This window comes from Pezoporus flaviventris, unplaced genomic scaffold (genome assembly GCF_033815535.1).
Source record: "Pezoporus flaviventris isolate CSIRO_AGI_PZ_B2104156 unplaced genomic scaffold, CSIRO_AGI_Pfla_v1 ptg000029l, whole genome shotgun sequence".
Lineage (NCBI taxonomy): Eukaryota > Metazoa > Chordata > Aves > Psittaciformes > Psittacidae > Pezoporus > Pezoporus flaviventris.
Window position 1 is genome coordinate 4,968,884 of NW_026892577.1, and position 24,446 is coordinate 4,993,329.

The 24,446-nt window shown below is 54.7% G+C and overlaps 1 protein-coding gene and 1 long non-coding RNA gene across 2 annotated transcripts; both read left to right on the forward strand.

Annotated features, from left to right (window-relative positions):
• The first annotated feature begins 233 nt into the window (after window positions 1–233).
• On the forward strand, window positions 234–24,377 carry LOC133272392 (uncharacterized). The gene is made up of 12 exons (XM_061459554.1): window positions 234–840; window positions 994–1,092; window positions 1,421–1,882; window positions 1,967–2,065; window positions 2,984–3,415; window positions 3,506–4,606; window positions 4,699–5,002; window positions 5,948–6,747; window positions 21,964–23,052; window positions 23,170–23,586; window positions 23,848–24,269; window positions 24,329–24,377. Exons 1-12 carry the CDS (start codon window positions 766–768, stop codon window positions 24,375–24,377), a joined length of 5,349 nt encoding a protein of 1,782 aa, XP_061315538.1. The 5' UTR covers window positions 234–765.
• Window positions 8,145–9,160, forward strand: LOC133272424 (uncharacterized). Its single transcript, XR_009744410.1, has 3 exons — window positions 8,145–8,187; window positions 8,338–8,500; window positions 8,937–9,160. It is a non-coding gene; the product is annotated as an uncharacterized LOC133272424 (long non-coding RNA).
• Window positions 24,378–24,446: the final 69 nt, after the last annotated feature.

Genomic DNA, 24,446 nt, shown 5'->3' on the forward strand with positions numbered 1-24,446 from the left:
TCCAACCCTAACTATTCTATGATTCTTTGCTTCTAATGGGTGTGAGAAGTGAAGGAAGGTTGAGAAATGTTCGCTTTAAGATGAATGTGGGATGAGGAGGAGAGGGAGAGGACCATGAGCTCCAACTGGCAGCAGCGCTGATGTGTCGTGGCCCCAGCAACCTCGACACCACGTTTATCCGTTTGTAAGGCTGAAACCGACACTTGTCCTCGTAGTCAAACTGCAGCGGAAAAGGCAACGGAGAAGGTCTGGTGTCAGCTGGATGAGCTGCTAAAGCTGACCAGGATACGGCAAAGTGTCCACAAATGTACTATTTAATAAACTCCAAAGTGCTTTTCTGTCATGTTATTCTCAAAAAAATCGTGCTTGCATCTCTTGCCGAAGCTTGAAAACCTTTATGAGAAAGTGCCAGTTACCAAGTATTTTATTATTTTGGTTGTTTTTTTCCCTTCTTTTACCCCTCTTTCTTTTCTCTGTTTCCTTTTCATCTTGTCAAGGAAAAAAACAGGGAGGAGAAAAGTGCATCCCTGGGTGCCCAGTGGCCACGGGCACGATGCTGCTGCTGTCACAGAGCTTCAGTGGTTGCTGTGCAGTTGCCCATGACCAGCTGGGACCGTTTGGAACTGGTGAGGGCACAGGCATCTCCATGGAAACCACGGGGGCATTGTTACGACTGTTATGTGGGGTATTTAAGGCCCTGGAGCACCCTAGAGGTGGCATTAGCCCTGTGAATCCACGGCAAGTCTGCATCCAAGGACACAGAAGATGCCAGTGGACAAGGGATCAAACGCCAGCTCCCAGCCCGCCAAGGGCAGGCGTGGAGTGGAAAGGAGATGCCAGGTGAGGGCTGGGGCAGGAGTGAGAGGCCGGTGGTGGGGCGGGGCCACATGGAGCTGCCTCGGGGCCGGGGCCGGGCTTGCCGGCGCTGGGGGGGCTGCTGTGCCAAGGCAGTCGCCTCCATCACACACCTCTTTCTCCTCCTCCTGCCCGCAGGTGGGCCACAGGCAGCCTGACGAAGGGCTGCACGGGATCACGCTGCCACAGAGTCCCTGCCAAAGAAGGTTTCGGCCCATCGTGACCCAGGAGGCACAGGTAGGGACCCCGAGGGAGACAGGGCCAAACATCTTCCCAGCCACAGGAACTGCTGATGGGCAGGCGGGAGGGGCAGGAGGGAGGAAGCTGAGCTCCCCATGCTGTGCCCCGCAGGCTGCCCGGGCATGCCAGGGCTGCTGTGGGCAGTGGCCATGGGCTGCGGGTGGCCAGCCCTCTCCCCAGCCAGCTCTGGGAGCAGGCAGCACCCACCTGTGGGGCTGAGCCTTGCCATGGGGCTGGCAGGGGAGCCCAACTGCGTGAGCTCAGCCAGCTGGGACACGGGAGCCAGAGGCACTATCACAGAGCCTCTCCTTGGCTTCTCTTGCAGGAGGGCTGCCTGAGGCGCAGAGTGGTGCTGCCCCGCAGCATGAGGACCGAGGAGCAGACACTTCGTCTGCCACTGCTGGTGGAAAGGGCACCTCAGCCGCCACCTCGGCCAGAGAGAGCAGCCAGCAGCTGCTGCGTGCTGCCTCCCCTGACACCGACACCCTCTGCCCCTACATCCACCTTCAGTGACGTGGCCATCGGCAGCACAAGGAACAGCCAAAAGCAGCTTTGCCCAGCTGTTGCCGAGCTGCGCCGCATCTACGCACATGGCATCACTGTTGCGTCGCCAAGGAGCTGTCAGCCTGCCCCACGCAGGCCCACAGCCTCCGCCACAGCGAAGGGCACAGGAAATGTGAGCACGGTCCTGCGCAACAACAGCACTGAGAGCCGGGGGCCCTGCCAGCAGGCAGTGGCATGCCAGGGCCCAGCATACGGCAGGGCTGCAATGACAAGAAGATACGCTGTCAGGGCAGCTAACGGCAGCAAGGCCACTGCCACTCAGCCTGCTCCTGATCCTAACACCCGTGCGAGCACTGGTGCTTCCCAGAGCAGGAAGACGGGGCGAGAGGCAGAGCGCCAGCGAGCAATGCTGGCAGCAGACATCGAGGGCTGCCTCAATGGCAAGTTGCTGGGGCTGCACAAGAAGGTTCTTGCAAAGCCTCTGCCCGCAACTTTGCAACAGGCCAGGAGGAGCCGCTTGGCCAGAGCTCCTGAGGAAGAGCAGTACCAGGCACCTCTCGTTCCCATGGCAGCAGCACCAGAATCTCGTGGCTTTAGCAGGCAGGCTGCTGCAGCACAAGCCCAGCACCAGTCACCTGCCCTGCACTCTGTCCCAGTGCATGTTGCAGATGTGCAAGTGTCGTGCAGCACCGTCTCGAAGTGCCACTTCAGGGATGTGGCCAAAGAGGAGGCAAAAGTACCATTCTTTCCTGAGTGTGGCCAGCAGGCTGCACCGGGACAGATGCAGCGCCAGGCACCTGCCCTGAACAGCTCCGCAGAAAATGACACAGATCTGAATGTCCCATCCAGGCGCATCAAAAAGAAGGTCCCTTTCAGAGATGGTGTCGAGGAGGCAGAGGCACCAGCCTCTCCTGGCATCGGCAGGCAGGCTGCAGCAGGACGAGCGCAGGGCCAGGCACCTGCCCCGCACAGCCACGAAGGAAACAACATGGATCTGGAGGTTACACCCAAGAGGATCCTGAAGAAGGTCCTTTTCAGACATGCTGCTGAGGAGGAGGCAGAGACCCCAGCCTCTTGTGGCTTTGACAGTCAAGCTCCAGCAGCAGAAGCACAGTGCCATGCAACTGCCCCAGTCAACGTCAGAGTAAGAGGTGAAAAAGTGCAGGACACATCCAGTGTCAGCGCAATCTACCAGTTCTGGGATGTGAACGAGGAGGAGGCAGAGGAAAGAGATTCTCCTGACGATGGTGAGCAGGAGGAAGCACCACAGGAGCAGAGTCAGGCACCTGCCCTGCTCAGCCCACATACATATGAGTTGGTTCCACGGGGAGCAGCCCTGCTCATCACAAGGCAGCCTCTGGTCCAGGCTGTGGCTGTGGATCAGGAAACCAGCCAGCAGCTGGTGGAACCTCAGGACATGAGCCAAATCCGGGATGTGGCAGTGGCCAAAGAGGAGAAAGAGAGGGAAGAGGGCACTGAAAAAGTGCTGTCCCAAGTGGAAGAGGTCACCGTACGCAACCTCTGGGTCAACCCTTCAGTCCCGGAGCTCTTCCAGGACCCCCGGGCAGATACCCAGGAGGGGTCTGAGTTCCCCAGCAGCAAGGGCAAGGATGCGACAGGAGAGGCAGCTGGGGACTTGCAGAGAGCGTCTCCTGTGCCAGCCGTTCCCAGGGACACCAACCTGGCAGCTTCTACACTGGGTGAAGCTGCAGAGGAAGAGGAGCACTGCCCACCTCTCACTCCTGTGTCACAAGAGGAGGAGGCAGCACCGGCACCAGCGTCTCCTGTCTGTGGCGAGGAGGAGGCAGCACCACAGGCACAGAGGCAGGTACCTGCCCTGCTCAGTCCAGATGCCTGTGAGATGGCTGCAGAAGAAATGGCCATGAACAATACTGGACTGTTCCAGGAAGCCAGCCAGCAGCTGGTGGAACCCTGGGACATGACCCAAATCCTGGATGTGGCAGTGGCCAAAGAGGAGAAAGAGAGGGAAGAGGGCACTGAAAAAGTGCTGTCCCAAGTGGAAGAGGTCACCGTACGCCACCTGTGGGTCAACCCCTCTCTCCCGGAGCTGTTCCAGGCCCCCCAGGTCGATATCGAGGAGGGGTCTGAGTTCCCAAGCCGCATGGGCATGGATGCAACAGGGGAGGCGGGCGGAGACCCGCAAAGCGTGTCTCCTATCACAGCCAGTCTCTTGGAGCAGGAGGAAGCACCACAGGCACAGAGCCACGCACCTGCCTTGCTCAGCCCTGATGCCTGTGAGATAGTTCTAGAGGAAACAGCCAAGCTTATCACAAGGGAGGTCCTGCTGAAGGCTGTTTCTGAGGTCCACGGAGCCGAGCAGCAGCCTTTGGAACAGCAGGACATGTCCCACATCTTGGATGTGACAGTGGAATCATTGACACCTGCAGCAGCTGGGGACGCTCAGTCTCCTGTGGCTGCAGAGTCTCATATGGAGACCGGCACAGCCTCTCCCATCCCAACAGCAGATGAGGCTGAAGAAGACAGGGCATCTTCCACATCTGGAGAACATCAGGGAGAGGCCAGCACAGCCCTTGTTTCCCCCAAAGCACATGAGGGTGAAATGACAGCTTCGTTGCCTCAGAAGGCTGCAGCAGTGGTTCGAGCACCCTACTTTGCACCAGGAGCAGGCGATGAAGGAGAGGCAGTGTCGACTCCCTTGGCTTGGGACTCTCGTTACCTGGTAAGTGAGGTGCCTGCGGCCAGTACTGGGGATCCTGAGGTGCTGGAGGCGAGCGCAGCTCCCGGGGTGTGTGTGGCAGGGAGATTCCCGCTGCTCCCTGTGCCAGAGCTTCTGGAGGAGCTGGAGGGGAGCAGTATGGCCCACAACAGGCCCGGGCTCGACATGCAAAGGAGAGCCAGCCAAGCGGGCTGCCTGCTGGGTAGCTCTGTGAAGAGAGAGATCCAGCATGAGGAGAGCAAGGGGCATCATTTGCCACCCAGGCAGAGATGGATGCCCAGTCACAGGCAGGTGATTGCCAAGGACAGGGTGGGACGTGACAGGGGTATGAGTCTTCCTCTGCCTGTGGCCAGCCACTGCTCCGTAAAGTCATCTTCTGCATTCCTGTTGTGTGGTTACAGGAGGTGCCAGGGACCTGGGATGAGGAAGCTGATGATGAAGAGTTTGAGAGAAAGGAAGAGGAGGAGTGGGAAGAGGCCATAGACAAAGAGCCGTCCGAAGTGGAAGAGATCACCATACACAGCCTCTGGGTCAACCCTTATGTCCCAGAGCTCTTCCAGGAGCCTCAGGCAGATATCCAGGAGGGGTCTGGCTTCCCCAGCAGCATGGGGAAAGATGTGACAGGAGAGGCAGCTGGGGACTTGCAGAGAGCGTCTCCTGTGCCAGCCGTTCCCACGGACACCAAACTGGCAGCTTCTACACTGGGTGTAGCTGCAGAGGAAGAGGAGCACTGCCCACCTCTCACTCCTGTGTCACAAGAGGAGGAGGCAGGACTGGCACCAGCGTCTCCTGTCTGTGGCGAGCAGGAGGCAGCACCACAGGCTCAGAGGCAGGTACCTGCCTTGCTCAGTCCAGATGCCTGTGAGATGTCTGCATTAGAAATGGCCATGAACATCACTGGACTGTTCCAGGAAGCCAGCCAGCAGCTGGTGGAACCTCGGGACATGACCCAAATCCTGGATGTGGCAGTGGCCAAAGAGGAGAAAGAGAGGGAAGAGAGCACTGAAAAAGTGCTGTCCCACGTGGAAGAGGTCACCGTACACAACCTCTGGGTCAACCCCTCTCTCCCAGAGCTGTTCCAGGACCCCCAGGTCTATATCGAGGAGGGGTCTGAGTTCCCCAGGAGCATGGGCATGGATGCAACAGGGGAGGCGGGTGGAGACCCGCAAAGCGGGTCTCCTATCACAGCCAGTCTCTTGGAGCAGGAGGAAGCACCACAGGCACAGAGCCACGCACCTGCCTTGCTCAACCCTGATGCCTGTGAGATAGTTCTAGAGGAAACAGCCAGGCATATCACAAGGGAGGTCCTGCTGAAGGCTGCTTCTGAGGTCCACGGAGCCGAGCAGCAGCCTTTGGAACAGCAGGTGCCAGGGACCTCGGATGAGGAAGCTGATGATGAGGAGTGTGACAGGAAGGAAGAGGACACAGACGAAGGGCTGTGCGAAGGGGAAGAGATCACCTCCTCCAGGTTCTGGGTCGACCCTTTGGTCGCAGAGCCCTTCCAGGACCTCCAGGAGGATATCGAGGAGGGGCCTGGCTGCTCCAGCAGCGTGGGCATGGATGTGGCAGAAGAGGCTACTGCAGGCCTGCAGACCATGTCTCCTACTCCAGCCGGACCCACAGACACTGAGTCGACAGCTTCTACATTAGCTGTAGCTGCAGAGGAAGAGGAGCACCATGCACTTCTCACTCCAGTGGCACAGGAGGAGGTGGCACCGGCACCAGTGTCTCCTGCCTGTGGTGAGCAGGAGGCAGCACCCCAGGCACAGAGCCAGGCACTTGCTCTGCTCAGCCCACACGCCTCTGAGATGATTCTAGAAGAAATGGCCAGGAGCATCACCAAACAGGTCCTGATCATGAATCTGGCTGTGGTCCAGGGAACCAGCCAGCAGCTGGCAGAACATCAGGACATGACCCAAAACTTAGATGAAGCAACAGCAGTAATGGAATCTGCGGGGACTGGGGGCACTGAGTCTCCTGTGTGTGGAGACCATCAAGGAGAGGCTGAAACAGGCATTATCTTACCAGAAACACAGCAAGAGGAAGTGGCAGCTTCATGGACTGAGATGCCTGTGGCAGAGGCTGGAGCATGCCACTGTGCCCCTGAAGTAGCCAACGAAGGAAATGCAGGAGCTACTGCCTCTGCTCGTGAATCTGAGCACCTGGTGAGCGAGGAACCTATGGCTGGCACCGGAGATACTGACGAGATTCAAGCAGGAGTCTTGCATGAGCTATCTGTGGCAGGGAGGTTCCCGCTGCTCCCTCTGCCAGAGCCTCTGGAGGAGCCGCAGAGGAGCAGCATGGCCCACACCAGGCACAGGCTCCACATGCAAAGGACAGCCAGCCTGCCTTGGCTGCTGGGCAGCTCTGTGGAAAGGCAGCTCCAGCAGCAGGAGGGCCGGAGGCCTCGTGCGGCCTTGCGGTGCAGACGGATGCCCAGTCGCAGGCAGGTGAGTGCCAAGGACAGGAAGGGAAAGGACAGGGGGATGAACCTCTGCCTCTGGCCAGCCACTGCTCCACCCAAGTGAAGCCTACTCACCTCCTGCATCCCTCTTGTGTGATTACAGGTGGCGCCAGGGACCTTGGATGTGGAAGCTGATGATGAGGAGTTGGAGAGAAAGGAAGAGGAGTGGGAAGAGGCCATAGACAAAGAGCTGTCCGAAGTGGAAGAGCTCACCGTACACAACCTCTGGGTCAACCCTTATGTCCCAGAGCTCTTCCAGGACCCCCAGGCAGATATCCAGGAGTGGTCTGGCTTCCCCAGCAGCATGGGCATGGATGTGACAGGAGAGGCAGCTGGGGGCTTGCAGAGAACGTCTCCTGTGCCAGCCGTTCCCATGGACACCAAACTGGCAGCTTCTACACTGGGTGTAGCTGCAGAGGAAGAGGAGCACTGCCCACCTCTCACTCCTGTGTCACAAGAGGAGGAGGCAGCACCGGCACCAGCGTCTCCTGTCTGTGGCGAGGAGGAGGCAGCACCACAGGCACAGAGGCAGGTACCTGCCCTGCTCAGTCCAGATGCCCGTGAGATGGTTGCAGAAGAACTGGCCACGAACATCACTGGACTGTTCCAGGAAGCCAGCCAGCAGTTGGTGGAACCTCGGGACATGACCCAAATCCTGGATGTGGCAGTGGCCAAGGAGGAGAAAGAGAGGGGAGAGGGCACTGATAAAGTGCTGTCCCAAGTGGAAGAGATCACCATACACAACCTCTGGGTCAACCCTTACGTCCCGGAGCTCTTCCAGGACCCCCAGGCCGATACCCAGGAGGGGACTGGCTTCCCCAGCAGCAAGGGCAAGGATGTGACAGGAGAGGCAGCTGGGGACTTGCAGCGAGCGTCACCTGTCCCAGCCGTTCCCACGGACACCAAACTGGCAGCTTCTACACTGGGTGAAGCTGCAGAGGAAGAGGAGCACTGCCCACCTCTCACTCCTGTGTCACAAGAGGAGGAGGCGGCACTGACACCAGCTTCCCTTGGTGCTGATGAGCAGGAGGCAGCACCACAGGCACAGAGCCAGGCACTTGGCCTGCTCAGTCCAAATGCACAGGAGGGGGTTCCACAGGAAGCAGCCGTGCTCATCACAAGGGAGCCTCCGGTCCAGGGTGTGGATCAGGAAACCAGCCAACAGCTGGTGGAATATCAGGACATGACCCAAATCCTCAGTGTGTCAGTGGCAGCATTGACGCCTGCACCACTTGAGGACATTGAGTCTGCTGTGTCTTCAGAGCCTCAGGGAGAAGCCAGCGCAGCTGTTGCCTCCCCAACAGCGCCTGAGGATGAAGTGGCCCCTCCCTTGACTGAGATTCCTGCAGCAGAGGCTGGAACATCCCACGTTCCTCCAGGAGCAGATGCAGCAGCTTCTCCCTTGTCTCGGGACTCTCGGCGCCAGGTGAGTGAGGCGTGTGTGGTTGGCACCGGGGATCCCAAGGCCTTGGACGGCAGCTCCCAGGGGGTTTGTGACAAGGCTGTTTCCGGTGCTCCCTGTGTCATCCCACTGACATTGCCCCCATCCCCTGCCTGTGCTTTTGCTACCCTGCAGGGTAGGATCAGACGCTTTCTGAGGAAACACCTGGGCAAGGCTGTGGCTGTCATCCAGGAAACAAGGCAGCAGCAGGTGGAAGAGCCAGACGTGGCACAAAGCTTGCATGTGGAATTACCATCAATGTCGCCTGCTGTAGTTCAGGACAGCGAGAACCAGCCAGGTACTTCCTCGAGTTGGGTGGCACCCAGGCCAGGCCGGCAGCAGTGTGTGCATGGGTTCGGGTGTGTCCCAGCCTCCCCTCCACGGGCTGAGGGCTGCAAGCCTTTGGTGGAAAGCGCCACGAGGATGATCAGGGGGTTGGGGCACCTCCTGTATGAAGGCAGGTTGAGAAGGCTGGGGCTGTTCAGCCTGGAGAAGAGAAGGCTGCGTGGAGACCTCATAGCAGCCTTCCAGTATCTGAAGGGGGCCTATAGGGATGTTGGGGAGGGACTCTTCGTTAGGGACTGTAGTGATAGGAGAAGGGGTAACGGGTTAAAACTTAAACAGGGGAAGTTTAGATTGGATTTAAGGAGGATGTTCTTTACTGTAAGGGTGGTGAGGCACTGGAATGCGTTGCCAAAGGAAGTCCCTCACCTACAGCTCTTCTTCCCCCACAGGCATTGCCACTCTTCCAGACCCAGGAGCGGCCCCACGGCGACGACTGAACCGCTTCAGGAGAGTGCTGAGGTCTCTGCGCAAGGCTTTCCGTTTCTCCTGCCTCACCCCACGTGTGGAGGAGTAGCGCTCTGCTGCCAGCGCCAGGCCCAAGGGAGCTGCGCTGAGGATGTCATGCTGCAGCCTACACTTGTTGTGGGTGCTTTCTTGGGCCAATAAATAATAACTCTTTCTCCCTACCACCCCAGTGCTCGTCTCTGCCTGTATGTTGGTTGGAACATATTTGTGTAATTCATGGACCTCTCTATTTAATTAGCGTAAAACTACTGACTTCAATCTAAGCGGCTACCTATCTGTTGCAATTAGTTCTTGTTTGATAATTAATTGCCAACTGATGATTAAGGACTCGTTTACTGAGGTTCAGCAGCAATCAAGACATGTATGTAGTTCTTGGGGGATTTACTACGCAGTAACTGGTTTGTTGAATTAAATTCTTATTGGAGACCTTTAAACTGCGACCTGAGAAAACTTCTCTGCAGCCAGTGGGTCCTCTAAGTGCTTGCCCGTGTATCTGCTGCCATGGGCAGTGTTGCTCCTAAGAGGAGGAGACAGAGTGGATCCTCCTGGCTCACTGTGGGGAGTAACTTGCTTCCATCTGCAAGCTGAAGGTGAGGAAAAGCAGAATCTCAGGTCTTGGCAGAGTTGGTGGAGCAGCTCTGCCGACATAGGCTCCCAAATACCGTCTGTCTGGTCTGACAGTTGTGCTTCATCTTTGTCTCTCCGCTGATGCTCATCACATGTCTCACTGCAGAGACGCTGACACGAACGGAGCCTTTTTCTACTGAGACTTGTTTGCCAAGTGGCTTTGGCTTCTGCATGCAGGGTTTTGGGTTTGCCTTTTTTGACAATGTACTGGATGGTTTTGTTGAATTAAGTCTCTGTGGGTTTGTTTGCACATTTAGCCCTTGTGTTACGGTCTCTCTGGTCACCAAACCCCAACTTTCTCGATAGGCAGTATGAGCTATGCAAAATAGTTCAGGCACGCTACTACTATGCAAGCATAGAAATTCTCTCTTTTGCATTAGTCCACAATTAAAAGTAGGTTTTAGTCAGAGTTTCGATTCTGTTGTCTTTGGCCTGAGGCATAACTGAGATTTTACAGGGAGCCTGATTTAAATTTTGGCTTTATAAAATGTCTTAGTTTTGAAGCAAGTAACTAAAATATTTATGATGTGAGATACTCAGTAGTGGCTTTGCAATTCATTTTAAATTATTGATAGCACAGTTATCTAGAAAGGTCTAAATACCAGTGTCACAATGCTCTCCAGTGTTCACTAGCTGTAGAGCTGCATGACAAAAGTCCAGTTATGTTCCTCAGTATTTTGCTATACCGGGAATGTGGCCTGTAACTCCTCTGGGTTCTATTCGTGGCGTCATGGTCTCTCCAGCACAGGCCATAGATGACCTGGTTTCACCTATGGGACGCACAGCAGCAGGACTTAGAATCCCTCATAGCTATTTTTTTTTGACGAAAAAATAACCCTATGTGTCCTGTGTAGAATGAATTATATGCCAACTGGTAATGTTACCTCAGGGCTTAACTGCTCTGCTTAGCCTGTAGAAGCTTTGGTTGCTCATGACAGCCCATCATTTCAGCAGTTCACTTGTCCCACTTGGTTCTCAAATGATGTTATCTGAAGCTACAGGACTGGTTTGAGTTTGTGAAGACATTCGCTTATCCCTATGGCTATCACTTCCGACATGATACTTGAATCTTTGCAATAACTAAATGCCAGTGAATTTAGGATCTGGTATTCAAAGATTGGCCTTTCTTGACAACTAATTGACTTCTTTTGCAGTTTCCAAGGAGGTGAGTGACCATGTACACCCCCACTGCAGTATTTTACCTGTAGTTGAGGGTGGAGGGAGCCATCAGAACACTTGCAGTTGGAATTTCATGCTCAGGAGCTGTACTCTGAGCCAAAGTACATTTCCAGAAAAACTATGTACAACTTGATCCTTTGTGATTCTTTCCGAGTCATCAGCCCTGTAGGAACAAGCGTCTGCACTTGGAGGAAGCCTTTAAGGGACTGAGCTGGAGACACTACTGACGACAAGCAAAGAAAATGAAGTCTGTAGCAGACCCAGGGTCATCCTGAGATGCTTCTGTTGCTCATCCCTGTTCTTTTGCCTCAGGCTGCTTTGGACTAGTTTGACATACAGGTCTCATGTTGTGAAATGCTGAAGTAAGCAGATCTGTATCTGTGACAATGGAACCTGTTCCTGATTAGATCTTGGAGCGGTACTGTAATGCACTGTTCTTGATTCCTGCCTGGCAACTCGTGTGCCTTCCCTTTGGTTTCTCTGGTTTTACGTTCAGAAGCTCTTAGCCCCAGTCTCTGGGTACCCTGGGAATTACCAGGTGGTGTATATTGAGCTGCTATTTATACCTGGTGGGCTTGACTGTTGCATCAGCTATGTGCAGTCTGTATTTCCTCCTTCTTCTCCAGCAGTAGCAACCAGGCAGCAGAAAGCCAACTGTTATATTTGACATTACATGTACAAACTACGTCAAAATTCAGTGTTCAGACGGAGAAGTCGGGTACTAGCATCAACCAGCTTCCAAGGGCGGCTGTTCATGCCAGTGCCAGATCGAGCCCGCAGGGGGGGCAGCAGCGACCTCATGTTTTACTCTAGCAACGTGCTCAGCTGCTGGCATCCCTCTCCACCCGTGGGATTTGCCGCGGAATAAACAACTGCACGTTGTGGAGGATTAGCATCAGCCCTGAACTCAAACAGATTCAAAAGCGGACCAAAAACACAATTGTGTGACTAAGTTAAGCCTCATGGTATTTATTAATATATGTGTTTTAACCATATTAAAAGAAAAAGAGCTGCATGAGAAAACTCAGCTGCATGTGAATTTCCAATCTGTCACATTTACAACAGGTAAGTTTAATGGTAGATAACAATAGGCAAGAGAAAGAAAATATCCAGAATATGTGTACCTGAATGTACTGGGCAAGACTAACAGGAGAAGAAAAGTGGTTTTCTTTTTTTCCCAAATCTCTTCAGGAATCTTTCAAGGTTCAAGTTACTGTAACCATGACTGTAAGACTGTGCCTTTGGGTGGTTGGACCATGTGCTTTCCCAAGTGTGTTCTGAGTCTTTATAAAAACAGCCATCATGGTTACGAGGAGATTTTGAGTAAGAGGACGTGTCTACACGCAGGCGTGTCCAGTCAGACTAGGAAGTGCTGTCTTTATTTAGTATGAGAAGGCAAAAGGCATTCAGCTCCTGAAAAAGAGCCAGTACTTTGTGTGTCTTAAATCAAATTGCATTCACCAGCTAATTAAGGGATGGTTTTGATATGCTCTGAAGGGAGGCCTGTCCAGTTCTATACTTCTCAGCTAGAGGGCTCTGCGATACAGTGTGTGGAAGAGAAAATGGGTATGAAGAAAATAGCATGTGAGAAATTAAGACAGCCTCAGCAATGTGTGAATTCCAGGAGTACAGGACAAAAACTAAGTATCTCATATGATCAGATGGCAATTTACTCACTGATGTACTTTTGCGTTCATTTAGATAATTAATTTCTCTAGCCCCAAACTTTCTATCCCTCATGAGCATGGCTGTCATAGAACAATGTATATGCTTCTCAGAGTCTGGCTCATTGCAGTTGCAACTACAGGTGAGTTTTTGCTTCGGATTCCTAAAACTTTCTCTGTGTTTAGGAGCGCTGAGAGATTCTGTCTCTAGTTTATTCAGAATATCCTCGCCGTGTTATTCATAAACGTAATTGCTGGTATGAACTTAAGCCAAAGAAATATCCATCGTGTTTTACGTTGATAGCATGAGGCAGAAGTTACTCTGTGTAAAACTGCTTGTACATTTAACCAGCTCTGATTGATTGCGTAAGTTACTTTGGTTTGGCCACAGCGAATTCTTCGGGGTAAAGGGTAAAGTAGGGCACACAGTGAGAAAGTGCCCTTGCTTGATGCAGATCTAAAAACTCTAATTTAGAATTAACAACAAAGGCCTTTTATGGGATTGTCTCTCCATGCTCTGAAGGCATGCACTGAATACAAAATGACAGGAAAGATTGATTTTGGAGTCGAGATTCATAGAGTAGTTTGGGTTGGAAGGGACCTTTAAAGGTCACCTAATCCTGAGGGCTTTTCCTTAGCTGCCAGGATTGCAGATATTCCTTGGTTACATATAAATATATACATATAATGTATAAACATAGGTATAAATCCTGTAGCATTTATGTGGTCTTACACCATCTGTGTTCTTGAGTCCAGTAGTCAGTACTAACAGGATAACGTATGTTCAATATTGCATTTCTTTTGCCATAGAAGTGCATATTCCACAGCCAATATGGAGGGTTGAAAACATGCAGTAGGTTAAGAAAAGTAGTTCTACATGGTGAAAACAATAGGTAAGGTGAGTCTGGGATTTGTCTCACTCAGGGGAATTTTGGGGGGACTTTTTGTTGTTGTTTGATGGTTAAAGGGTCTTTATGTATTTACATGTGGGATATTTAGGTTAAAAAAAAGACTTCAGGAAAGCATTTCTGTGGATATTTGCTGTGAGCAATTTGGAGCTCAGCTCTCCTTTGAAAGATATAAATGGGAACTTCTCTCAAAAGGGATTAGCGGGAGCTGCCCTTGAAGCTCACTGAAATCAGTGAAAATTCATTTATTTACGTGAATATGCTGTCCATTACGGGCTGCAGATTGTAGTGAGAGTCTTACATTGAATGTAAGAGAGCTCTCTTGCATTCCTGTCATTCATGTCACACAGAACTACTTATTGCGAGCTTACTAAATTCTGATTAAATCATGTTCTTTTTAGCATGACTCCTATAGGTCTGATTTCCCCAAGAAAGGAGCCAGTGGAGTTATGGTGGAACCTGTGGAAAAATCCCATAGTTTCCGTCGTTCTTCAGCATGCCAATATCAGTTCAGTGAAATAAGTTAAATAAGTTATTCAGGCCAGTCCTGGCCATACTTGCCATATGTCTTGCCCACAGAAGCTGTTCTTTGAAGCCTACTTCTGTAAGAGTTTGTCTTTTGTTCCAAAAAAAAAAACCCGCTATGTTTTGTCACAATAATCTAATTTCAGGAGGAAAAACACTGTGTTGTGCAGAGATGGGTATGTTCTGATTGGTAAGTTATCTGCATCAGACAGAGCTGTAACGCTGACTTCTACCTGCTTTTTCATCCATGCTAAGTCATTCTCCCTTGATTTTACTGACAAATATTTACATACTGGATATATACATGTATACAAGCCCATGGGACCTGATGAAATCCATCCACGGGTCCTGAAGCAGGTGGCAAACGAAGTTGCTAAGCCACTGTCCATCATATTTGAAAAATCATGGCAGTCAGGTGAAGTTCCTGACGACTGGAAAAAGGGAAATATAACCCCCACTTTCAAGAAGGGGAAAATGGATGACCCAGGGAATTACAGACCAGTCAGTCTCACCTGTGTGCCTGGCAAAATCTTGGAGCAGATTCTCCTGGAAGGCATGCTAAGGCACATGAAAAACAACAAGGGGCTTGGTGACAGCCAGCATGGCTTCACTAAAGGGAAATCCTGCCTGACCAATTTGGTGGCCTTCTATGACGGGGCTATGTCATGGTTTAAACAAAGTCAGCCATAAATCACACAGTCGCTCTCTCACTCCCCCCCTTTTTGGCCTCCCCCTGCTCCTGGAGGGATGGGAAGGAGAAGCAAAAGAATGCAACGCCCACGGGCTGAGATAAGACCAGTTTAGTAACTAAGGTATAACACAGATCACTATTGCTACCACCAATAATAACAATGATAAAGGAAATAAGAAGGGAAGAGAATACAACACCTCACCACCAGCTGACCGATGACTCGCTCCCCAGCCTGACCAAGCACCGACCGATACCTCCTCCAACCCGCCAGTACCTAGCCCTTCCGGGTAACTCCCAGTTACCTCCTGGGCATGACGTGCTGTGGTATGGAATACCTCTTTGGTCAGTTTGGATCAGGTGTCCTGTCTCTGCTTCCTGCCGGCTTCCCCTCCTCCCTGGCAGAGCATGAGGCTCACAAAGTCCTTGGCCAGACCAAAACATCAGTGTCATCAGCTCTGTTCCCAGGCTGAAAGTCAAAACACAGCACTGCACCAGCTACCAAGAAGGAGAAAAATGACTGCTACTGCTGAACCCAGGACAGGCCACGGAACTGATGGACAGGGGTAGAGCAGTTGACGTCATCTACCCGGACTTGTGCAAAGCCTTTGACACTGTCCCGCATGACATCCTTGTCTCTAACTTGGAGAGACATCAGTTTGATAGGTGGATCACTCGGTGGATAAAGAACTGGCTGGATGGCCGCACACAAAGAGTTGTGGTCAATGGCTCAACGTCCGGCTGGAGACCAGTAACGAGTGGTCGCCCTCAGGGGTCGGTGCTGGGACTGATGCTGTTCAACACCTTTGTTGGTGACATGGACAGTGGGATTGAGTGCGCCCTCAGCAAGTTTGCCAATGACACCAAGCTGTGTGGTTCGGTTGATAACGCTGGAGGGAAGGAATGCCATCCAGAGGGACCTTGACACGCTTGAGAGGTGGGCTGATGCCAACCTCATGAAGTTTAACCATGCCAAGTGCAAGGTCCTACACCTGGGTCGGAGCAATCCCAGGCACAGCTACAGGTTGGGCAGAGAAGAGATTCAGAGCAGCCCTGCAGAGAAGGACTTGGGGGTGCTGGTGGATAAGAAGATGCACATGAGCCGGCTTCAGTGTGCGCTTGCAGCCCAGAAAGCCAACCGTATCCTGGGCTGCATCAAAAGGAGCGTGACCAGCAGGTCGAAGGAGGTGATCCTGCCCCTTTACTCTGCTCTTGTGAGACCTCACTTGAAGTATTGTGCGCAGTTCTGGTGTCCTCAACATAAAAAGGACATGGAACTGTTAGAACAAGTCCAGAGGAGGGCCACGAGGATGATCAGGGGACTGGAGCACCTCCCGTGTGAAGATAGGCTGAGAAAGTTGGGGCTGTTCAGTCTGGAGAAGAGAAGCTGCATGGGGACTCCGTAGCAGCCTTGCAGTATCTGAAAGGGGCCTTTAAGGATGCTGGGGAGGGACTCTTCATTAGGGGCTGTAGTGACAGGAGAAGGGGTAATGGGTTAAAACTGAAACAGGGGAAGTTTAGATTGGATAGAAGGAGAAAGCTGTTTACTGTGAGGGTGGTGAGGCACTGGAATGAGTTGCCCAGGGAGGTTGTGAGTGCTCCATCCCTGGCAGTGTTCAAGACCAGGTTGGCTGGCATGGTTTAGTGTGAGGTGTCCCTGTCCACGGCAGGGGGTTTGGAACTGGATGATCTTAAGGTCCTTTCCAACCCTAACTATTCTATGATTCTTTGCTTCTAATGGGTGTGAGAAGTGAAGGAAGGTTGAGAAATGTTCGCTTTAAGATGAATGTGGGATGAGGAGGAGAGGGAGAGGACCATGAGCTCCAACTGGCAGCAGCGCTGATGTGTCGTGGCCCCAGCAACCTCGACACCACGTTTATCCGTTTGTAAGGCTGAAACCGACACTTGTCCTCGTAGTCAAACTGCAGCGGAAAAGGCAACGGAGAAGGTCTGGTGTCAGCTGGATGAGCTGCTAAAGCTGACCAGGATACGGCAAAGTGTCCACAAATGTACTATTTAATAAACTCCAAAGTGCTTTTCTGTCATGTTATTCTCAAAAAAATCGTGCTTGCATCTCTTGCCGAAGCTTGAAAACCTTTATGAGAAAGTGCCAGTTACCAAGTATTTTATTATTTTGGTTGTTTTTTTCCCTTCTTTTACCCCTCTTTCTTTTCTCTGTTTCCTTTTCATCTTGTCAAGGAAAAAAACAGGGAGGAGAAAAGTGCATCCCTGGGTGCCCAGTGGCCACGGGCACGATGCTGCTGCTGTCACAGAGCTTCAGTGGTTGCTGTGCAGTTGCCCATGACCAGCTGGGACCGTTTGGAACTGGTGAGGGCACAGGCATCTCCATGGAAACCACGGGGGCATTGTTACGACTGTTATGTGGGGTATTTAAGGCCCTGGAGCACCCTAGAGGTGGCATTAGCCCTGTGAATCCACGGCAAGTCTGCATCCAAGGACACAGAAGATGCCAGTGGACAAGGGATCAAACGCCAGCTCCCAGCCCGCCAAGGGCAGGCGTGGAGTGGAAAGGAGATGCCAGGTGAGGGCTGGGGCAGGAGTGAGAGGCCGGTGGTGGGGCGGGGCCACATGGAGCTGCCTCGGGGCCGGGGCCGGGCTTGCCGGCGCTGGGGGGGCTGCTGTGCCAAGGCAGTCGCCTCCATCACACACCTCTTTCTCCTCCTCCTGCCCGCAGGTGGGCCACAGGCAGCCTGACGAAGGGCTGCACGGGATCACGCTGCCACAGAGTCCCTGCCAAAGAAGGTTTCGGCCCATCGTGACCCAGGAGGCACAGGTAGGGACCCCGAGGGAGACAGGGCCAAACATCTTCCCAGCCACAGGAACTGCTGATGGGCAGGCGGGAGGGGCAGGAGGGAGGAAGCTGAGCTCCCCATGCTGTGCCCCGCAGGCTGCCCGGGCATGCCAGGGCTGCTGTGGGCAGTGGCCATGGGCTGCGGGTGGCCAGCCCTCTCCCCAGCCAGCTCTGGGAGCAGGCAGCACCCACCTGTGGGGCTGAGCCTTGCCATGGGGCTGGCAGGGGAGCCCAACTGCGTGAGCTCAGCCAGCTGGGACACGGGAGCCAGAGGCACTATCACAGAGCCTCTCCTTGGCTTCTCTTGCAGGAGGGCTGCCTGAGGCGCAGAGTGGTGCTGCCCCGCAGCATGAGGACCGAGGAGCAGACACTTCGTCTGCCACTGCTGGTGGAAAGGGCACCTCAGCCGCCACCTCGGCCAGAGAGAGCAGCCAGCAGCTGCTGCGTGCTGCCTCCCCTGACACCGACACCCTCTGCCCCTACATCCACCTTCAGTGACGTGGCCATCGGCAGCACAAGGAACAGCCAAAAGCAGCTTTGCCCAGCTGTTGCCGAGCTGCGCCGCATCTACGCACATGGCATCACTGTTGCGTCGCCAAGGAGCTGTCAGCCTGCCCCACGCAGGCCCACAGCCTCCGCCACAGCGAAGGGCACAGGAAATGTGAGCACGGTCCTGCGCAACAACAGCACTGAGAGCCGGGGGCCCTGCCAGCAGGCAGTGGCATGCCAGGGCCCAGCATACGGCAGGGCTGCAATGACAAGAAGATACGCTGTCAGGGCAGCTAACGGCAGCAAGGCCACTGCCACTCAGCCTGCTCCTGATCCTAACACCCGTGCGAGCACTGGTGCTTCCCAGAGCAGGAAGACGGGGCGAGAGGCAGAGCGCCAGCGAGCAATGCTGGCAGCAGACATCGAGGGCTGCCTCAATGGCAAGTTGCTGGGGCTGCACAAGAAGGTTCTTGCAAAGCCTCTGCCCGCAACTTTGCAACAGGCCAGGAGGAGCCGCTTGGCCAGAGCTCCTGAGGAAGAGCAGTACCAGGCACCTCTCGTTCCCATGGCAGCAGCACCAGAATCTCGTGGCTTTAGCAGGCAGGCTGCTGCAGCACAAGCCCAGCACCAGTCACCTGCCCTGCACTCTGTCCCAGTGCATGTTGCAGATGTGCAAGTGTCGTGCAGCACCGTCTCGAAGTGCCACTTCAGGGATGTGGCCAAAGAGGAGGCAAAAGTACCATTCTTTCCTGAGTGTGGCCAGCAGGCTGCACCGGGACAGATGCAGCGCCAGGCACCTGCCCTGAACAGCTCCGCAGAAAATGACACAGATCTGAATGTCCCATCCAGGCGCATCAAAAAGAAGGTCCCTTTCAGAGATGGTGTCGAGGAGGCAGAGGCACCAGCCTCTCCTGGCATCGGCAGGCAGGCTGCAGCAGGACGAGCGCAGGGCCAGGCACCTGCCCCGCACAGCCACGAAGGAAACAACATGGATCTGGAGGTTACACCCAAGAGGATCCTGAAGAAGGTCCTTTTCAGACATGCTGCTGAGGAGGAGGCAGAGACCCCAGCCTCTTGTGGCTTTGACAGTCAAGCTCCAGCAGCAGAAGCACAGTGCCATGCAACTGCCCCAGTCAACGTCAGAGTAAGAGGTGAAAAAGTGCAGGACACATCCAGTGTCAGCGCAATCTACCAGTTCTGGGATGTGAACGAGGAGGAGGCAGAGGAAAGAGATTCTCCTGACGATGGTGAGCAGGAGGAAGCACCACAGGAGCAGAGTCAGGCACCTGCCCTGCTCAGCCCACATACATATGAGTTGGTTCCACGGGGAGCAGCCCTGCTCATCACAAGGCAGCCTCTGGTCCAGGCTGTGGCTGTGGATCAGGAAACCAGCCAGCAGCTGGTGGAACCTCAGGACATGAGCCAAATCCGGGATGTGGCAGTGGCCAAAGAGGAGAAAGAGAGGGAAGAGGGCACTGAAAAAGTGCTGTCCCAAGTGGAAGAGGTCACCGTACGCAACCTCTGGGTCAACCCTTCAGTCCCGGAGCTCTTCCAGGACCCCCGGGCAGATACCCAGGAGGGGTCTGAGTTCCCCAGCAGCAAGGGCAAGGATGCGACAGGAGAGGCAGCTGGGGACTTGCAGAGAGCGTCTCCTGTGCCAGCCGTTCCCAGGGACACCAACCTGGCAGCTTCTACACTGGGTGAAGCTGCAGAGGAAGAGGAGCACTGCCCACCTCTCACTCCTGTGTCACAAGAGGAGGAGGCAGCACCGGCACCAGCGTCTCCTGTCTGTGGCGAGGAGGAGGCAGCACCACAGGCACAGAGGCAGGTACCTGCCCTGCTCAGTCCAGATGCCTGTGAGATGGCTGCAGAAGAAATGGCCATGAACAATACTGGACTGTTCCAGGAAGCCAGCCAGCAGCTGGTGGAACCCTGGGACATGACCCAAATCCTGGATGTGGCAGTGGCCAAAGAGGAGAAAGAGAGGGAAGAGGGCACTGAAAAAGTGCTGTCCCAAGTGGAAGAGGTCACCGTACGCCACCTGTGGGTCAACCCCTCTCTCCCGGAGCTGTTCCAGGCCCCCCAGGTCGATATCGAGGAGGGGTCTGAGTTCCCAAGCCGCATGGGCATGGATGCAACAGGGGAGGCGGGCGGAGACCCGCAAAGCGTGTCTCCTATCACAGCCAGTCTCTTGGAGCAGGAGGAAGCACCACAGGCACAGAGCCACGCACCTGCCTTGCTCAGCCCTGATGCCTGTGAGATAGTTCTAGAGGAAACAGCCAAGCTTATCACAAGGGAGGTCCTGCTGAAGGCTGTTTCTGAGGTCCACGGAGCCGAGCAGCAGCCTTTGGAACAGCAGGACATGTCCCACATCTTGGATGTGACAGTGGAATCATTGACACCTGCAGCAGCTGGGGACGCTCAGTCTCCTGTGGCTGCAGAGTCTCATATGGAGACCGGCACAGCCTCTCCCATCCCAACAGCAGATGAGGCTGAAGAAGACAGGGCATCTTCCACATCTGGAGAACATCAGGGAGAGGCCAGCACAGCCCTTGTTTCCCCCAAAGCACATGAGGGTGAAATGACAGCTTCGTTGCCTCAGAAGGCTGCAGCAGTGGTTCGAGCACCCTACTTTGCACCAGGAGCAGGCGATGAAGGAGAGGCAGTGTCGACTCCCTTGGCTTGGGACTCTCGTTACCTGGTAAGTGAGGTGCCTGCGGCCAGTACTGGGGATCCTGAGGTGCTGGAGGCGAGCGCAGCTCCCGGGGTGTGTGTGGCAGGGAGATTCCCGCTGCTCCCTGTGCCAGAGCTTCTGGAGGAGCTGGAGGGGAGCAGTATGGCCCACAACAGGCCCGGGCTCGACATGCAAAGGAGAGCCAGCCAAGCGGGCTGCCTGCTGGGTAGCTCTGTGAAGAGAGAGATCCAGCATGAGGAGAGCAAGGGGCATCATTTGCCACCCAGGCAGAGATGGATGCCCAGTCACAGGCAGGTGATTGCCAAGGACAGGGTGGGACGTGACAGGGGTATGAGTCTTCCTCTGCCTGTGGCCAGCCACTGCTCCGTAAAGTCATCTTCTGCATTCCTGTTGTGTGGTTACAGGAGGTGCCAGGGACCTGGGATGAGGAAGCTGATGATGAAGAGTTTGAGAGAAAGGAAGAGGAGGAGTGGGAAGAGGCCATAGACAAAGAGCCGTCCGAAGTGGAAGAGATCACCATACACAGCCTCTGGGTCAACCCTTATGTCCCAGAGCTCTTCCAGGAGCCTCAGGCAGATATCCAGGAGGGGTCTGGCTTCCCCAGCAGCATGGGGAAAGATGTGACAGGAGAGGCAGCTGGGGACTTGCAGAGAGCGTCTCCTGTGCCAGCCGTTCCCACGGACACCAAACTGGCAGCTTCTACACTGGGTGTAGCTGCAGAGGAAGAGGAGCACTGCCCACCTCTCACTCCTGTGTCACAAGAGGAGGAGGCAGGACTGGCACCAGCGTCTCCTGTCTGTGGCGAGCAGGAGGCAGCACCACAGGCTCAGAGGCAGGTACCTGCCTTGCTCAGTCCAGATGCCTGTGAGATGTCTGCATTAGAAATGGCCATGAACATCACTGGACTGTTCCAGGAAGCCAGCCAGCAGCTGGTGGAACCTCGGGACATGACCCAAATCCTGGATGTGGCAGTGGCCAAAGAGGAGAAAGAGAGGGAAGAGAGCACTGAAAAAGTGCTGTCCCAAGTGGAAGAGGTCACCGTACACAACCTCTGGGTCAACCCCTCTCTCCCAGAGCTGTTCCAGGACCCCCAGGTCTATATCGAGGAGGGGTCTGAGTTCCCCAGGAGCATGGGCATGGATGCAACAGGGGAGGCGGGTGGAGACCCGCAAAGCGGGTCTCCTATCACAGCCAGTCTCTTGGAGCAGGAGGAAGCACCACAGGCACAGAGCCACGCACCTGCCTTGCTCAACCCTGATGCCTGTGAGATAGTTCTAGAGGAAACAGCCAGGCATATCACAAGGGAGGTCCTGCTGAAGGCTGCTTCTGAGGTCCACGGAGCCGAACAGCAGCCTTTGGAACAGCAGGTGCCAGGGACCTCGGATGAGGAAGCTGATGATGAGGAGTGTGACAGGAAGGAAGAGGACACAGACGAAGGGCTGTGCGAAGGGGAAGAGATCACCTCCTCCAGGTTCTGGGTCGACCCTTTGGTCGCAGAGCCCTTCCAGGACCTCCAGGAGGATATCGAGGAGGGGCCTGGCTGCTCCAGCAGCGTGGGCATGGATGTGGCAGAAGAGGCTACTGCAGGCCTGCAGACCATGTCTCCTACTCCAGCCGGACCCACAGACACTGAGTCGACAGCTTCTACATTAGCTGTAGCTGCAGAGGAAGAGGAGCACCATGCACTTCTCACTCCAGTGGCACAGGAGGAGGTGGCACCGGCACCAGTGTCTCCTGCCTGTGGTGAGCAGGAGGCAGCACCCCAGGCACAGAGCCAGGCACTTGCTCTGCTCAGCCCACACGCCTCTGAGATGATTCTAGAAGAAATGGCCAGGAGCATCACCAAACAGGTCCTGATCATGAATCTGGCTGTGGTCCAGGGAACCAGCCAGCAGCTGGCAGAACATCAGGACATGACCCAAAACTTAGATGAAGCAACAGCAGTAATGGAATCTGCGGGGACTGGGGGCACTGAGTCTCCTGTGTGTGGAGACCATCAAGGAGAGGCTGAAACAGGCATTATCTTACCAGAAACACAGCAAGAGGAAGTGGCAGCTTCATGGACTGAGATGCCTGTGGCAGAGGCTGGAGCATGCCACTGTGCCCCTGAAGTAGCCAACGAAGGAAATGCAGGAGCTACTGCCTCTGCTCGTGAATCTGAGCACCTGGTGAGCGAGGAACCTATGGCTGGCACCGGAGATACTGACGAGATTCAAGCAGGAGTCTTGCATGAGCTATCTGTGGCAGGGAGGTTCCCGCTGCTCCCTCTGCCAGAGCCTCTGGAGGAGCCGCAGAGGAGCAGCATGGCCCACACCAGGCACAGGCTCCACATGCAAAGGACAGCCAGCCTGCCTTGGCTGCTGGGCAGCTCTGTGGAAAGGCAGCTCCAGCAGCAGGAGGGCCGGAGGCCTCGTGCGGCCTTGCGGTGCAGACGGATGCCCAGTCGCAGGCAGGTGAGTGCCAAGGACAGGAAGGGAAAGGACAGGGGGATGAACCTCTGCCTCTGGCCAGCCACTGCTCCACCCAAGTGAAGCCTACTCACCTCCTGCATCCCTCTTGTGTGATTACAGGTGGCGCCAGGGACCTTGGATGTGGAAGCTGATGATGAGGAGTTGGAGAGAAAGGAAGAGGAGTGGGAAGAGGCCATAGACAAAGAGCTGTCCGAAGTGGAAGAGCTCACCGTACACAACCTCTGGGTCAACCCTTATGTCCCAGAGCTCTTCCAGGACCCCCAGGCAGATATCCAGGAGTGGTCTGGCTTCCCCAGCAGCATGGGCATGGATGTGACAGGAGAGGCAGCTGGGGGCTTGCAGAGAACGTCTCCTGTGCCAGCCGTTCCCATGGACACCAAACTGGCAGCTTCTACACTGGGTGTAGCTGCAGAGGAAGAGGAGCACTGCCCACCTCTCACTCCTGTGTCACAAGAGGAGGAGGCAGCACCGGCACCAGCGTCTCCTGTCTGTGGCGAGGAGGAGGCAGCACCACAGGCACAGAGGCAGGTACCTGCCCTGCTCAGTCCAGATGCCCGTGAGATGGTTGCAGAAGAACTGGCCACGAACATCACTGGACTGTTCCAGGAAGCCAGCCAGCAGTTGGTGGAACCTCGGGACATGACCCAAATCCTGGATGTGGCAGTGGCCAAGGAGGAGAAAGAGAGGGGAGAGGGCACTGATAAAGTGCTGTCCCAAGTGGAAGAGATCACCATACACAACCTCTGGGTCAACCCTTACGTCCCGGAGCTCTTCCAGGACCCCCAGGCCGATACCCAGGAGGGGACTGGCTTCCCCAGCAGCAAGGGCAAGGATGTGACAGGAGAGGCAGCTGGGGACTTGCAGCGAGCGTCACCTGTCCCAGCCGTTCCCACGGACACCAAACTGGCAGCTTCTACACTGGGTGAAGCTGCAGAGGAAGAGGAGCACTGCCCACCTCTCACTCCTGTGTCACAAGAGGAGGAGGCGGCACTGACACCAGCTTCCCTTGGTGCTGATGAGCAGGAGGCAGCACCACAGGCACAGAGCCAGGCACTTGGCCTGCTCAGTCCAAATGCACAGGAGGGGGTTCCACAGGAAGCAGCCGTGCTCATCACAAGGGAGCCTCCGGTCCAGGGTGTGGATCAGGAAACCAGCCAACAGCTGGTGGAATATCAGGACATGACCCAAATCCTCAGTGTGTCAGTGGCAGCATTGACGCCTGCACCACTTGAGGACATTGAGTCTGCTGTGTCTTCAGAGCCTCAGGGAGAAGCCAGCGCAGCCGTTGCCTCCCCAACAGCGCCTGAGGATGAAGTGGCCCCTCCCTTGACTGAGATTCCTGCAGCAGAGGCTGGAACATCCCACGTTCCTCCAGG

Coding starts and splice junctions, on each gene's coding strand:
- LOC133272392 (XM_061459554.1), top strand. CDS start 766: ATGCCAGTGGACAAGGGATCAAACGCCAGCTCCCAGCCCGCCAAGGGC. Junction 5,003..5,947: donor ACTGGCAGCTTCTACACTGG/GTGTAGCTGCAG, acceptor CTTCTACATTAG/CTGTAGCTGCAGAGGAAGAG. Junction 24,270..24,328: donor ATGACCCAAATCCTCAGTGT/GTCAGTGGCAGC, acceptor CTGTGTCTTCAG/AGCCTCAGGGAGAAGCCAGC.